The sequence below is a fragment of the Crotalus tigris genome, unplaced genomic scaffold (assembly GCF_016545835.1).
Source record: "Crotalus tigris isolate CLP2741 ecotype Arizona unplaced genomic scaffold, ASM1654583v1 scf7180000020588.15403103151:6194809, whole genome shotgun sequence".
Taxonomy (NCBI): domain Eukaryota; kingdom Metazoa; phylum Chordata; class Lepidosauria; order Squamata; family Viperidae; genus Crotalus; species Crotalus tigris.
The window spans coordinates 3,082,530-3,097,752 of record NW_024098092.1 but is presented as its reverse complement, the minus strand read 5'-3'; the positions used below and the strand labels follow the sequence as shown (position 1 = coordinate 3,097,752).

Genomic DNA, 15,223 nt, shown 5'->3' with positions numbered 1-15,223 from the left:
CATTCACATGCCCAATCCTTGCTGATGTCAACAGAAGAGAATTTTTGTAACTTGGGGTTGAGCCCCTGGTGCTGAGCTTGGCTGTTTGCTTGCAAATATTTCATGATGTTAGGTAATCGGGTAGGTAACATTCAAATATCCAAGCAAATAACCAGCATCCAGGACTCTGCAGTCTTTGTTGAGTTAGGGAAATGCCACCCCTAAGCATCCCCCCCCAAAATAAAACTGAATGCTTTGGAGTTTCTGAGTCTGAAGTACTTGCCACCCCCACCTCTTACTTCTCAGTGACTCAGTTTAAATTGTGGTTAGCATATATTTGAAGCTCTCTTGTAAAGGGAATAGTGCACAGGAAGCTCTGAATAACACTAAAGCAAACAAAACATGTGAAACGTTGAGCAACTGTGTCAGAAGGCAGGCTGAGAACAGAGAACACGCTGACCTAGATATGAATCTAAAGAAGAAAAAAACTACAAATTCTATGAAGGAAGTGGTATTAAAATTACAACAGTGTGCCTTTTCCTTTAAGTCAGTATTTACACGGTGGAGCTGAGGTGGGGGTGGAAGACTGAAAGAAACCTGGCAAGATGTAGCAACAGATCTAGAAGTGTGGAATTCAAGAATGACAGGGGTAAAAGAAGTTGTGGTAACCCCCAGACATTTGTGGGTGATCCCAGAAACCAAAGCACAGTCAGATCAGGTTATTATTTGGAGCGGAGGCCACCAGGAAATGTAAGGTAGGAAATAAAAAACATCTTGGGGAAAAAAAAATAATTTCTACACATGGATGATGTGCCTGTATAACCACCACAACCTAAATTCAAATCCAGGGAGTCTTACCTTTTGTCCAATCCAGGCAGCAGCATTTAAACTAACTTCACAAATAGCCAAGTGGGGTCAGCCCCCGAACGGATTATTAATTCAAAGTCTTGACTTAGGGAATTAAACATACCACAGAAAGAAATAACAGCAAGCTGTCTCTGTACTGTTGCCATAAAGCAGTATAAGCAGGACCTAACAGGCCCCAGGAGTTGAGCTTGCCTTGGTGTTATCCCCACTTCCTGTTTGGTGTTGGAATTAGGCCATTTCCCTAATCCAAATGCCAAACAGGAAATGGAGAGAATGGAGATTTTAATCAAAAGCATCTAAGATGTACCAAGGGGCAAAAAGTTGTGGAGTGAGTGCATTAAAAAAAGAATCTTAATCTATCCAGAGGCAGCTGACTAAACTTGGTACGAAACGCAGCCTCAATACATACCTAAAGGATCATTTCAAGGCGAGGATTCTCTTCTAGCCTGGCTACCTGACAGGGTTGTTGTGGGGCAAATAGGAGGAGGGCTCATCTATGTAGACCACCATTTGCTCCTAAAGCAATAGGAGTAGAATTCTAATAATTTATTAGAACTCTACTCCTATTGCTTTAATAAATATAATTTATTAGACCTCTACTCCTATTGCTTTAATATAATTTATTAGACCTCTACTCCTATTGCTTTAATAAATATAATTTATTAGACCTCTACTCCTATTGCTTTAATATAATTTATTAGACCTCTACTACTATTGCTTTAATAAATGTAATTTATTAGACCTCTACTCCTATTGCTTTAATAAATATAATTTATTAGACCTCTACTCCTATTGCTTTAATATAATTTATTAGACCTCTACTCCTATTGCTTTAATAAATATAATTTATTAGAACTCTACTATTGCTTTAATAAATATAATTTATTAGAACTCTACTCCTATTGCTTTAATAAATATAATATAGTTTACTGGAATTCTACTCCCATTGCTTTAATAAATATAATCAGAATTCTAATAAATACATAATTCTAATAAATAATCAAAACCACGCAGGGTACCAGGCCGGGGGAAGGCTGCAGATACTTGGGGTTAGGACTCAACACCCCCATTGCTGGCTGCTTTCTATATATATCTATATAAACCCAGCAGAGAAAGTCCTCTTCCTGCCGCTCGAAGGGAGAGGAATCCCTGGCCCACGGTTTAAATGGCGTCATGTTTTGTGGAGGAACCGGTGACGACGATCAGGGCCTCTCCCTGCCCGAATCTCTCTCCCCCCCCCTGCTTCAACCCCGGATCCCTTTGCCTTGAGGGAAGGAGGGCCGTGTGGTGGTCGGAGGCTGGCAGGCGAGCGGGGCCTCGTGGCGTTACCTGAGGATATTGTGGGCCTCCATGCTGCGGTTTTGGTTACTGGAGCAAACCACAGCCACCCGGAGCGGCGACGAGGGCATGGCTGGCTGGCGGGGCGCTCCCCCCGGCAAGACAGAGAGAAAAGAGGGGCTGGGGAGGGGTGGGGGCCGGCGAAGGGCCCGCGGCGACGCTTCCGACGGCGGCGGGGACGACGCTGCTGCTCCTCCCGGCGGCGGCTTCCTCCTTCTCCCTCTCCCACACAAACAAAATGGCGGCCGCGCAGAGCGGAAAAGGCGGGGCTCGGCGACGTGTCGGGCCCTTCCGCCGTCCCTTCACTTCCGCCGTCCGGCCTGCCAAATCATAGAGGGGAAGGGCAAGAACGGCCGTCCAACCTCCCCCTCTTGTTTTATTGCAGTTCCGTAAGATCAGCGTTTTGTTTTTTGTCCTCTCAGCCTGGTCGGTGAAGAGAAACGGGATTATGGGGGACAACTCCCATAACTCGCGTTTCTAGAGTATTATGGAAGCCGTTTCCGGCGCTCCATAGAAGGGGAGGGCCTGAAGGCGGGGGAAAACAGCGCCGCCCTGGCGGCCGTGGAGCACCTCTTGTACACCGCACCATGGTTATCCGTTTAACCGCCGTCGCTTCGCTCAAGGCATCCTGGGATTTGTAGGCGAAGCGTCGAGCGTTCGGCGCGAAGCGGCCTTTTCGCCGCCCGGAGGAATACATTTCCCGTGACCACTTGCGGTTACCTTAGAGAAACGCTGGAAATGGAGTCCGGAAGAGCGGGGTAGAAGATTCCTGACAGACTTTCGTTTCCAGCAGTGCCTTCCAGAGGACTGGGACTACACCTTCCATGCTTGGCTAGGTATTCCCAGAGTTATGGTCTCTCCTCTTTTGGAGGACAGGTCAACTCTGAAGCTGAGTTCTCAGGACAGGTTGCATTCACACAAGACGCTTATCCTCATCGTGAAATGAACCCCCTTCTCTAACTTTTCTACAGTTAAGTGGCCTGTCAGCTAACCTAAATTTATATTGGTACACCATGTTAAACCCTTAAAAAAAAAGAGACTCAAATTCAATCTTAACCAATAGTAGCCTATTGTGTGAATGCCATTTTAAAGAGTTAATATTGAATATCTTGTTTCTACACACCATCTCTAACTAACCAAGCCCCACTTGAGCTTAGTTGTGTGGTGTGGACCTTCATGGTTAGTTTAGGGACTGGCTTGAGCAAACTTATGTTTTGAAATGCAACGTGGTTTATTCCATGAGGACAACACAACGGCTAGGTTGTAACAGGGCTGGCTTGTTTTGTGTGCAAACCTGGACAATATAGGTTGGTGTGTTGGTGTGCACCTAGAAAAATAGGTTTCTTTCCCAAACTTTTCCAGGAACATAAGTCCAAGATTTGCTAAAATGTAAGCCCAAGCATCCTTAGAAAACAAACCAGAGAGATTTAACCGAAGTAGCTGTAATATAGCTTTACCAATCCTTCAAATATATAATCCTCTACTTGGAAAATTGCAAAAAAGTTTTAAAAATATCAGGGTTAAGAAAACATTAAATTGCCCTTCTCCTTTTCTGTCTTACGAAGTTTGACTTTCCTCTCGGTAGGAAAAAAATAGAAAAACTGGGAGAAGCCTGAAAAAAATTCTCCTATTCTGGACCCCTTTCTCAAGTAATAAATAAAAACTACCCCTCTTCTCAAACAAGGCTAAACACATGTAAATAATCCAAATATGAAGACCTTGTCCAAAACCAAGAGACATGTTGCTCAATTGACTGTTCTTTGTGCACTTTTAATCATTTTATAGTCTCCCCAATCAGCTTTTAAAAAAAATTGCTTTGGGTTCCATAAACACTTTTCCTACATTTTCATCAGCAGAATTTAACCTCCCGGCTTCCTAAAAACACTTCCGGTGAATCCCAGCCACCCCAAATTCTTTGTAATCTTCCTGGGTAAACCACATTGGTTGAAAAGATACCAAGTTACTAATAATAGATGCGCCCACCCAAGCTGCGCAAGACCTTTCCGGAGGTGTTATGATTCGTATGGGAACCCCGTCTGGGACGTGATGCTCGATCTCTTTAAAGATTCTTTCGTCCAAGCCCCAGAAAAGAGAAGACCCCCCTGAGAGGACCACATTCCCGTATAAAGGAGCCCAAATGTCCTTGTCACACTTCCGGATGCTTCTGACGATCATGGTATGGATGCCTGGTGCCTCAACACCGATGGTCTTGGGCGTAAAAAGGATTTCTGGCGCTTGGCAGAGATCCAGATGGACTTTGATGGTATTTCCATCGGGGAGCTTCACAATCTCTTCCACCTTCTTCTGAGCTTCTTGTTTGGGATCCAAAGCCACATAGCAGAAATTCTCTTTGATGAGCCTCAGCACAGTTTTCTTGGCTCGGCTCACTAAAGCAGGGTTGTTCTCCAGAAGGAGATTGGCAAGGTAGTCCGTCACGTCCCTTCCTGCCACCGGGAGTCTGGATACCCCATGAGGTAAGCAGTATCCGTCGTAAATTGGGACGGCATGGGTGACTCCGTCTCCGCTGTCCAGCACCAAACCGGTGGTACGAGCCGAGGTATACAAAGCTAGAGTAGCTTGGATCGCAAGATACAAAGCCGGAACTTTAAAGCTTTCAAACATGAGCTCGGTGATTTTTTCCCGATTCTTCAGTGGATTCCGGGGGGGCTCCGAAAGAAAGGCAGGCCTTGTGCTGGGTTTCACTTTAAGTTCATACTTGTAGATGTATCTCAGCAGCTTCTCCATATCATCCCAAGAGGAAATAATCCCACGTTCAACAGGATAGCTCAACAAGGCCCCTTTCCTGGAGAGGGCTCCACCTCCAATATAAATTTCCTCCGGTCTCTCTTTGAAATGACCAACCACAGATGGGACAATGGATTTTGGTTCAGGCTCACCCGAAATCCCAGCTTTGCAAGATCCAGATCCATTATCAATGATTACAGCTGGTGTTTGTAAGACTCTGACATTCAACATGGCTCTGTCATTGAAAGAGCCCCAAATACTACGATTTGGATCTGGGCTTTTTTTCGGAATGACAGTTAATGAAACATTCTTAGATATTTGACATCACAAATGGACAGATTCTGTCCCAGCTTACTCCTTTAAACAGACAAGTTTCCAGACCCCTGAAGCTTTGGATCATACCTATTTTTGCCATGTGATCAGCTTTTATAATCTTTTGACAAGCAAAGTTAATGGGGAAGCCAGATTCACTTAACTGTGTTACTAATCTAACAATTGCAGTGATTTACTTAACGACTATTGAAAGAAAAGTCATAGAAAATCCTAAAGATGAACAGATCCAAGAAGAGAAAGATTTTTTTTTTCTCTCCTTTAATAAATTCTGTCAGCTTGTGGTTGGCTGAACAAATGCCTCACCTTCTAAGCGAGATCAGTGTTAGCCTAAGCAAACACTGACAAAGAACTCTCATGAGTCCTTTATGAAAGGAGAATTTCTCTCTGTGCAAAATCTTAGTATGAGAAAGGAAGAAGTAAACAGTCACCTATAAGATTCCATGGCCAAAAATAGATTCAAACCTAAATTTCTCCAATCCTAGTTCACCATCCCAACTGTTTGGTGCTCTTTTGAGACTTCCCATCTCTGATTTCTCTGTTAAACAAATCTTGAGATCCTGACTCCGCTAGATGGCAGTCAGATGTTGCCAAGCTCGGAGCAGGGGGAAAAAAAATGGAAAAGAATGAAAGAAATACAATGGATGGTTTCCATTCAGCTAAGGTTGTCAATCGGCCAGCAAAGACATTGTTAAAAGAGATGCAAAATGCACAAATCAGTCTCTAGAAAGCTTTTAATAACACTGAGGCTCACTGACAGATTCCCAACTTTGATCCCAGTAGCTTTCTTCAAAAAAAAAAAAAAGTTCATTAGTTAGAAAATACAAATTTCTTCTTGATTTCTTCAGGAATTATGGACAGGACAAAGCTGAGCATGTCCCTTTGGAATGAAAAGAATTCTGGCCCATTCTGTGCTTTGTAAGATTTCTTGCAGCGTTTACCCCATACATATCTACTTAAAGGTTTAATTATTAGCTTTGGGAAATATAGGTAGCTGAGGATTAAAAGATGCTCCCTCCAAGCATAAGTGTTTGATGGAGGGATTAGTTGAAGTAACTACCAGATTTTTATTGTGATGGATGTACCACAGGTAATCCATGATTGAGCCCAGAACTTATGTCGCTAAGCGAGAAAGTTAACTTTTGTCCCATTTTACAACTATTCTTGCCCCATTTGTTACGTGAATCACTGCAGTGGTTAAATTAGTAACATGGTGGTTAAGTGAATCCGATATCCCCATTGACGTTGCTTGTCAAAAGGTCGCAAAAGATGCAGGGCATTGCAAATGCCATAAAATATGAACCAGTTGTTAAAACATCTGAACATAAATAAACTTTTGACTCTGTTCCATTTGCCCAAAAGAGCTGCGATTGGCAGGGAAAGGGCAGGAGCAGCGGCACACACAATGACGAACAAACAGCCTTTACCTTACGACAGTGGTTCTCAACCTGCGGGTCGGGACCCCATTTGGGGTCGAACGACCATTTCACAGGGGTCGCCAAACAACGCAGTCCGCCATTTTCCCCCCCTTTTCCTTAGCTGCGCTGCTCCCTTTTATTCTATTGGCTTTTGAAAGCCAATAGAATAGACTCTCTTGAATAGAGTCTATTGGCTTTCCAAAGCCCATAGGAATTGTCCAGGCTGTCTCTGCCCTGCTGAGCCCGCCAAAAGTCCCCTTCTGCTAACGGTGCTGCACCAGTTGAGTAGTCCTCGACTTACGACCGGTTGAGTAGTCCTCGACTTCTGACCAGTTGGGGGTCGCGGCATTAAAAAGGTTGAGAACCACTGTCCTAGCAGGATTGCCGCGCAGCTTGGGCACCGGAGCTATCCATGGTGCTTATTTCTCTCTTGGACCGAAGCCTTTGCAACACAATCTCTGCCTTGCTTCATTTAGCCTTCCTAGCTTGACTTTGCCTTTTCGTGGAACTTTTAAGTTTCTGTCTAGGATGGCAACTTTAGGTAACTGAGACCTTTACCCAGAAAAGAAACAGTTAAAAAGTCTTAGACTAGTCTCCATCTTCACATTAAGATTTTCAGTGGGCTTTTTTTTTTTTTTTTTTGAGATGGTGGGGATATCTTCCAGTGATGCACAAATGCCCACTTTCGTTTTAATAAGCCGCCACACCTTTAAAAAAAATATGACAAGCATAAATCAAGATTATCTGGTGAAGAAGGGAAAGGCAACCTATCCAGACTGCCTCCATCTGTATGTAACAATGAAGGAAGAGGTGTATCAATTCACCAGAAGGGCTGAGCAGTGCAACAGAGTGAGCAAGCACTGCATTTTGCATAATATTTGGGGTGTTGTTTTTTTTTACACAACTATGCAGCTAACAAGGAAGTCCCAAATCTAAACTGAGGAATGTTTCAGAAAAATTCACACACACACATACACACACACAACCATTCAGCACTATTAACAAAGCCCCCCCAAAGAGAACAAAGCTGGCTTAGCCTACTTTGAAATCAAGGAAATAATAAGATATATATCATTTTTAAAAGAGTGGCATTTAAATCATTCTGACCAGAGTCTAAAATTTTACACCACTCCAGAGCCGTTCTCTCCTCTGCCAACAATTCAATTCGATCTTTCCCTGTTTTCAGGTGTATTGCCTTTCCCCTAAATCCCACTTCTCTCTTTTGTGTTTTTTTCCATTCCTTTCCTCTGCCTGAATTGGCAATTAGGACTGAGGAAAAGCAGTGTGTGTGTGTGTGTGTGCCTTTATTTACAGCTCTTTGAGGAAGCTGTCTGGTGCAGTTGCATTTTTATTCCTGCCTCACACGTGCTCATCATCCGATTTAAAAATAGACATCCATTCCCATCCGGTTTTCTATTTGTCTATAATGGTGAGGAAGGTGCTTTCTTTCTCTTCCCCCATCCTGGCTATCTCACCCCCTTTTTAAGGGGGAAAAAAACCTTTATTTAGAGAGAAGGGGAAGGAGGAAGGAAAGATGAGAGAGAGAAAAAAGTTATTTTCAGGCACTAGGTAGACCAGGAGAGAGAGAAAACGACAAGAGTGAATAAGGAATATGATGGTTTTTTTTGTACTTAAAATTCCTTGCCAGTGATAGTTGTTTTTAAAGATACTAAGATCCTTGCTTAAATCTGTGTCAACCCTGCAGTGGGTGCTATATATTTTGAGGGACAGCATGCATTTGGAAGCTGATCTATTGAGCAGGGAGCTATCGCTGTCCAATAGCCACCAATTTCTGATTTGCTTCCCTGGTAAATTACTGCCTTTATTCCTCTCCCCAGCACCTTCTGCCTACCAAACAGAAAAACATAAACAAGACTCCATCCCCAGGACTATGCAAACACCACATTCTGATTTCTCCTCCTTGCTGGCTTCCTCCAAGCGCCATCCTTTACTTATTGGGCAGCATAAAAGATTGGCTTCAAAAACAAAGGGAAATTCGTCTCTATCAAGTTGAAGGCCAAGTTGGGATGATCAGCCCTTTTTCCTTGAGGGGCTGGCTTTCAACATGTGGCGGGGTACACATGGAAACATCATCAGGTGTCCTATCTCTGCTCCCGTCAGAGCAATGTGCTGTACAGTCTGAAAACAATAATAGGAGCACGAACAAACTGCTTGCTCTTTTGAAGGTGGGAGGAACAGAGCCCCAAAGTTGAGCTAGAGATGAGGCCAGGTTAAACTAGAGCAGACATGTCAAACACAAGGCCCGGGGGCCGGATGCGGCCCGCGAAGCGGTTTCATGTGGCCCACGAAGCCATCTTGGAAACAGTGAGGGAAACAGCCCCCGCTGTCCCAGGCCAGCCAGGAGCCAATGTACAATTTTGTGGTGGCCCTCTGTGCTGAAACGCATTCAGTCTTAGCTCCACAAGGCCATCTGGAAACAGTGAGGAACCAGCCCCTGCTGCGTCAGCCCCACCCCCTGGGTGCATCGAGGGCAACCACAACCCTCCATGAAATTGAGTTTGACACCCCTAAACTAGAGGAGCCGAGTTCAAGAAAAATGAGAAGATGAAAGCTCAAATACCCATCTGCAGACAGGAAGTAGATCCATATCCTTCCGGAAGTTAAGACTACAACGTGAGACGATGGCATCCAACACAAGCTGACACAGGACACAGCCTCAAGTTCTTGTTGTTACAAATGTTACTTGAGCAACCACATCCCTACTGATGCATCTGAGGCCCATCTTTTGTAAACTTGGGATTGTGGTTCAATTGTACCAAGGTACATGCAAAAGCAAACAAAAAAAAAAGTTGACCCATTCTCTCTTTTTAATCCACTTTTATTTGTTCTTGAAGGAGAAGCCTGAGAGCCAATAGGCTTCCCTTCTTTACGTGGCTCTCAACCCATTGCTTCATGTTGCATGGTAATAAAGAAAAATCTTGCTCCTCAAAGCATTTATTTTATTTTATTTTTTTTTTAAAAAAACCAAACCTAGCAGTAACCATAACAAAACAAAGATGCAGCCAGGCACTCAACACATTTGTTGGGCTCCCTTAATTTCCACTGGGATCACAAGGGAAAAGAACGAGTGGACATCAAATCTAAAAGTGCACAAACTCCCCTAGCGAAAGAGACTACAAGTAGTGGAGAAGTTTGGTTATGCGGTAGAACAAAAACCGGGAAAAGCAAGGACAACATTCAGCCTGAAGGCACAGAATGATGATTAACATAGCCTGGCTACATTGGCGCCATCACCGAAGCAGTGGGGTAGAGCAGAGAATGACAATCTGACGTGAATGTTGTGATATAATCTCAGTTTTCAGAGCCCTTAAACATCCTGCGTAGCAGCCAGCTGAAAGACTAAGTTCTATCAGGCGCTTGTAACATTTAACTTGGCATTTGGGCTTTTCATTTGCTGCCCGTTTTGTTTTCCTTTCAGGTTCTTTTAGATTGTAAACAAGCTGATAGAAGCTGCCTTTTTATATTAATCATTCTGTCACCCTTTTACCTGGAGACAGAATAAAAAGGCTATATAGATGAATCAATGCTTTTAAAAAAAAACACACACACACATACAAAACAAGTATCACCCCTACTATTCTAGCCTTTTGCCCTTTGCTTCAGGCAGTAGAACATCTGAGTTGGTCCTGACTTTAATTTTCTTTTCAGCTTCGAACTTGGATGTCAACCCCAAAGATGCCAAGAATGGAAGCCGAAGCAAGCAAGCGCCTGCAAGTAGTGAGATGTTGACACCTTCAGCCAGAAACCCACTTTGTCATTCCTTGCAAAGTTAATTTTCTTCTTTCACGGTAACGGCTTCTCATGTTATATATACATATTTGCAAGGTTAATTAGCTGATGTGCAATTTTGTAAGAAAAAAAATGTCCTCAAAGCTATTCTTCCCCCAGCTGAACATTGAAGTTACGGCTAGAGTTCTGGATTCCCAAAACCGCTTAAGTCATCCCTTAACCATAAAGTATTAAAATAAACCACAGCCGTTCGGATTTGCATCACGCACTGGGATATGAGTCCGATTATAGATCGGGGGGGGGGGAATATTACAACTGCTCAGATTAAAACCCAAGAGGCGTGTTAATCACAGGTTTTTCCTTGCTTGTATTTTTTTTTTTTACTGTTAAGACGTCTGGGGTCCTTGATGGGATGGGAAAAACTGGGATAGAAGTTAATCAACGCGTTCGCTCGTTTGTTGTGGCTGAAATGGCCTTGCCATTGCCCCTTTTAGGCGATCAGCCTACTTTGGTCAGCATTTATGTTCCATGTTGTTTATAGTAATAATAATAATAATAATAATAATAATAATAATAATAATAATAATAATAATAAAGTTAGAAGGGACCTTGGAGGTCATCTAGTCCAACCCCTTGCTCAGGCAGGAAACCCTACACCATTTCGGACAAATGGCTGTCCAGTTCTCTTCTTAAAAACTTCCAGTGTTGGAGCATTTACTGCTTCTGGAGGCAGGTGGTTCCACTGGTTAATTGTTCTCACGGTCAGGACGCTTCTCCATAGTTCTAGGTTGCTTCTCTCCTTGGTTAGAATAGAATAGAATAGAATAGAATAGAATAGAATAGAATAGAATAGAATAGAATATGGAAAGTAGAATAGAATAGAATAGAATAGAATATGGAAAGTAGAATAGAATAGAATAGAATAGAATAGAATAGAATAGAATAGAATAGAATATGGAAAGTAGAATAGAATAGAATAGAATAGAATAGAATAGAATGGAATAGAGGAGCGGAGCAGAGCAGAGCAGAGCAGAGCAGGAATAGAGCTGGAAGGGCCCTTGGAGGTCATCTAGTCCAACCCCCTGCTCAGGCAGGAAACCCTACACCATTTCGGACAAAGGGCTGTCCAGTCTCTTCTTAAAAACTTCCAGTGTTGGAGCATTCACCTCTTCTGGAGGCAGGCGGTTCCACCGGTTCATTGTCCTCACGGTCAGGAAGTTTCTCCTTGGTTCTAGGTTGCTTCTCTCCTGGATGAGTTTCCACCCGTTTCGCAGTCTCTTACATTCCTACGTGCACATGAATAGGTAGGTAGCCGTGGCTACTCAACGGACGGTCAGTACTGCAATCCAACGTACACTTAACCGGGAGTGGGTGGATCTGGGCCAGAGGCGAAATCCAAAGCGGCGGAAGAAGCCCTGAGCCGCCCCGGGGAGGGACTCCGCCGCCGAGGCCGGCCGGCCGGCTCAGTTGCCCCGCTTGGCCGAGGCGGGCGTGAGGTTCTCGGTCAGGTAAGCCACCAGGAGGCAGATGAGCACCAGCATGACGCAGATGGAGCCCCCGACAGCCGTCATGGCGATCACGATGTCCCGCATGCCGGCCGGCTCCACGGTGAACTCCACGCACTCGGCGGCGGGCGGCGGCGGCGGTGCCTCGGCCCCGCTGCGGTTGGCCGGGGCGAAGAGCGGCCGGAGGCAGAGGCGGTAGCGGACGCTGCCGTGCGCGTCGGCCAGCAAGTAATCCCGGCAGGCGGTGCCCAGGCGCACGCTGTCGCACTGGAAACGCGTGTAGGCGCCTTCCCACGAGCAGGAGAGCGCGAAGCCGCGCAGCGCCGGCAGCCGCTCGGCCGGCGGCGAGGCCCACTGCAGCAGGACGCTGCCGTTGCGGAGCACGTTGGCCAGCAGGGCGCGGCCGGGCGAGCGGTGAGCCGTGCAACGCTCCGGAGCGCACTGGAAGCCCCGCGCCGGGCTGCGGAAGCACAGCCGGCCCGGGCTGCCCTCCTCGCTCAGCACCTTGTAAGGGCACCACGGCTCCCCGCCGCCTCCCGCCGCCTCTTCCCCGGCTCTGCGCTCTGCTCCCCAAGCGCCCGGCGCGCGTCCCGGGCCAAGCAGCAGGGCCAGCAGGAGGCGGAAAGGCCACATGCTGGCCGGGCCGGGGCATGGGCAGGGCTGGATCGAGGTCTCTAGCGCGGCGCCCCCGCAAAGCCGGCTCGGCAGGCCGGGCCGACCGCCGACCCCGCTCGCCTCTCCCGGCAAAGCGGCGGAGACATTTTCAAAGTGGCCGCTTGGAGACGGCGCGACACCTCCTGGCAGCTCCGCCCGGGGAGGGGCGGGCCAACCCCGCCTCCCTGCCTCCCGGGGGCGGGGGTGGAGGGGGGGGGCGCGGAGCTGGGGAGAAGTGGCTGGAAATGTTCTCGGCGCTACTTCTCGGCCAGCTTGGCCGCTTGCCGGACGCTGCAGGGCGGGGGGGCTCTCCGGCCCCCGAAGAACCCGCCCGGGCTGCTCCAGCTCTCCAAAGCTTGGTTGCGTGTGAACTCAGCCGCTCGCACCCTCTGCGGTGGTGCCCAAAGCTAGCCTCTGACGTTCGGAAGCGCGTGAAAATCAAGCGGGTTGCATGTCGGTGGAGATGCTCCGTCATTCAGATCCTGGTGGTCCCAAAGATGCTTTTTTCCAAAAGGCAGCTGGACTTCCTGGTTTGTTTCTTCCCAGACGTTTCGCTTCTCATTCCAGAAGCTTAAGCTAGGAAGACCTTTGGTTAGACTGGGAAGGGCCCAAATATTTGGGAAGAAAACTGCTTGGAAGTGCCTTACTTAGATTCTATTTCCACTTGTAGGAGATCCTCTCTCTCGCTGTCATCCAGAGCAATGTTTAACTTTGGGGGCCTTTGGAAAAATGCCCGCCGCCGTTGCATGAATTTGGCCAGGCAGAATTTGGCTCCTTCTGCAGAAAGTGCCTGCTCTAGGAACAGCCAGCTCTCTGCAAACAGACATTAATAAAACCTTGTCAGGGACACCGAGCTGTCCTGACTATAAATGAAGCCAAATTTAGAATCTGCTCGGCCTAAAGAGACTCAGCAGACTTGTGAGATTAAAATAATAGTTTTCAGAGCCGGGCCATTTCTTTCCCTTTCAGCTCTAAAAAGGAAGCCATTACTCCGGATTCAATTATGAGCTTAAAGGCTGAATTCACATCACAACATCCTTGGTTTAGCTAACTGGTGTCTTGAATAAGCTTCCAAAATTCACCGAGCATCCCTTGGCAATTAAAAAAAAACGGCAGGGGGAAAAAGTTTTGTGGGAAAGGTAGAAAGTTTTTTAGCAGTTTGGTGGGTCCCAGCTTCCTTTTTGATAAAAAGTGTGATTTGTGACATGCCCACCAGGGGTCACTCAACACATACTTTAAAAATTCATATATTCTGTGCTCGCTCTAGCCCCCAATCCCAAAAGTTTTACCGTTTTCCCCCTAGGGAATGTGCACTTCCAATTTAAAGCAAAAAAAACAACCTTGAAATTTTATTCCGAAACAACCCGCTCATTAATTCTGCCAGTTGGCGCCCGCGTTTCCGGCAGCAGATTTTCTACCCGTTGAAGTTTGTGACTTGCAAAGGCAGCTCTGCCTAAACAGGGTTGGCAAACATGGGTATCAACTCCCATTAACCCCGGCCCCAGTCGGGGACATAGTTATAGTGTAAAACATCTGCAGGGCATGGGATTGCTTCCCTGCAACCTTTCTACAATATTCCAACTGTAAACTTCATTCAGGACCTCAGCCGTTTGCCTTCAGAGTTTCCTTCAATGGTGCCAGGAAGTTTCTTCCACTGTGCGTTACTGTTCAGCTCGGCAACGATCCTCTCAATCACGGTTTCCAAAGGCACAGGATCTTGGAACAGGATCTGAGGCCTTTGGACTACATCTCCCATTCTCCCCAGCTGGGAGGGCCAGAGATGTCAGCTAATGCCTCCAGAGAACATAGGACTGGAGAAGGTGGCTACCAGCTCCACCTGTGGTATTTATTTCTGCTGCTGGCAGCAATTCGGAACAAATCTGAGATTCCCTCCGAACGGTGACTCCGCCTGTTGGTCCCACCACAAATGCCCTCTAAAAGGGATGGACAGCAGGGAGGGAAGGAGGAGTGTCCAAGTGGGAAATCGGCCTTTGCTCTTAATTTCTCAGCGGGCGTTTTGGGTGGAAGCCAACCACCCTGAATCCATCCAGCCTACGTCAGCTTTGATCAGGCAGCTGGTGAAAGGCCTCACATCTTTGCAACCCCCGAGTGAATTGGAAACGTGGCTTGCCTGCTACGTGGCCAGGCAGATGACTTAGCTTCGGATTAATCTGTTTGGAAAGCGCTATTTATAGCAGGCAGCCAGGGACTGGGATGCATTAAATCAAAATTTGGAAGAGGCCTCGTCTCTCTGGTTAACACGTTTATGGAAGCCTAGCAGCATTTCCATAATCCGACTTCTTCTCTTGTTAAGAGACTCCAGCTCCTGTTATCCTTTGGTGGTCTCCGAGGGGCTGCAGAGGTGACCTTTGATGCTGTCCCAAGTCGTTCTGTTTGAAACACTTTTCCTTTGATGTCCAACTTGGAGCCCTCCAGACAGCCCAGTCTAGTCTGCCTCTTCTGTACAGTCTCATTGCCTTTCTCTCAAAAGCAACAAAAAGGGTCATTTCCACAAGGTCTCTTGGCAGACACTCAAAGAGGAGAATATACATTCGCTTGCGGAGAAATACAAATATTGATTTAACTTCTGGTTTGTCTTGGACAAGCATTTGGACAAGCATTTGACCGGGATGGTAT

General features: G+C 46.3%; 3 protein-coding genes across 3 annotated transcripts in view; all 3 read right to left on the bottom strand.

The window, feature by feature from the left end:
* SSU72 (SSU72 homolog, RNA polymerase II CTD phosphatase) overlaps nt 1–2,431 on the bottom strand; it is a 30,163-nt gene extending 27,732 nt beyond the window's left edge. Inside the window, exon 1 of the mRNA XM_039367275.1 lies at nt 2,176–2,431. Within this exon, the coding sequence (XP_039223209.1) occupies nt 2,176–2,255 (80 nt within the window). The 5' untranslated portion in view covers nt 2,256–2,431. The remainder of the gene's footprint in view (nt 1–2,175) is intronic.
* A 1,502-nt stretch (nt 2,432–3,933) lies between these two features.
* Nucleotides 3,934–6,776, bottom strand: LOC120318996 (actin-related protein T2-like). Its single transcript, XM_039367257.1, has one exon. It carries the CDS (start codon nt 5,158–5,160, stop codon nt 4,060–4,062), a length of 1,101 nt encoding a protein of 366 aa, XP_039223191.1. The 5' UTR covers nt 5,161–6,776; the 3' UTR covers nt 3,934–4,059.
* Nucleotides 6,777–11,663: 4,887 nt separating this feature from the next.
* On the bottom strand, nt 11,664–12,725 carry FNDC10 (fibronectin type III domain containing 10). The gene has a single exon (XM_039367271.1). The coding sequence runs from the start codon at nt 12,563–12,565 to the stop codon at nt 11,891–11,893; it is 675 nt and encodes a 224-aa protein (XP_039223205.1). The 5' UTR covers nt 12,566–12,725; the 3' UTR covers nt 11,664–11,890.
* Between the last annotated feature and the right edge of the window lie 2,498 nt (nt 12,726–15,223).

Bases quoted from the DNA above. Each gene is read 5' to 3' on its own strand.
- FNDC10 (XM_039367271.1), bottom strand. From the start codon at position 12,565: ATGTGGCCTTTCCGCCTCCTGCTGGCCCTGCTGCTTGGCCCGGGACGC.
- LOC120318996 (XM_039367257.1), bottom strand. From the start codon at position 5,160: ATGTTGAATGTCAGAGTCTTACAAACACCAGCTGTAATCATTGATAAT.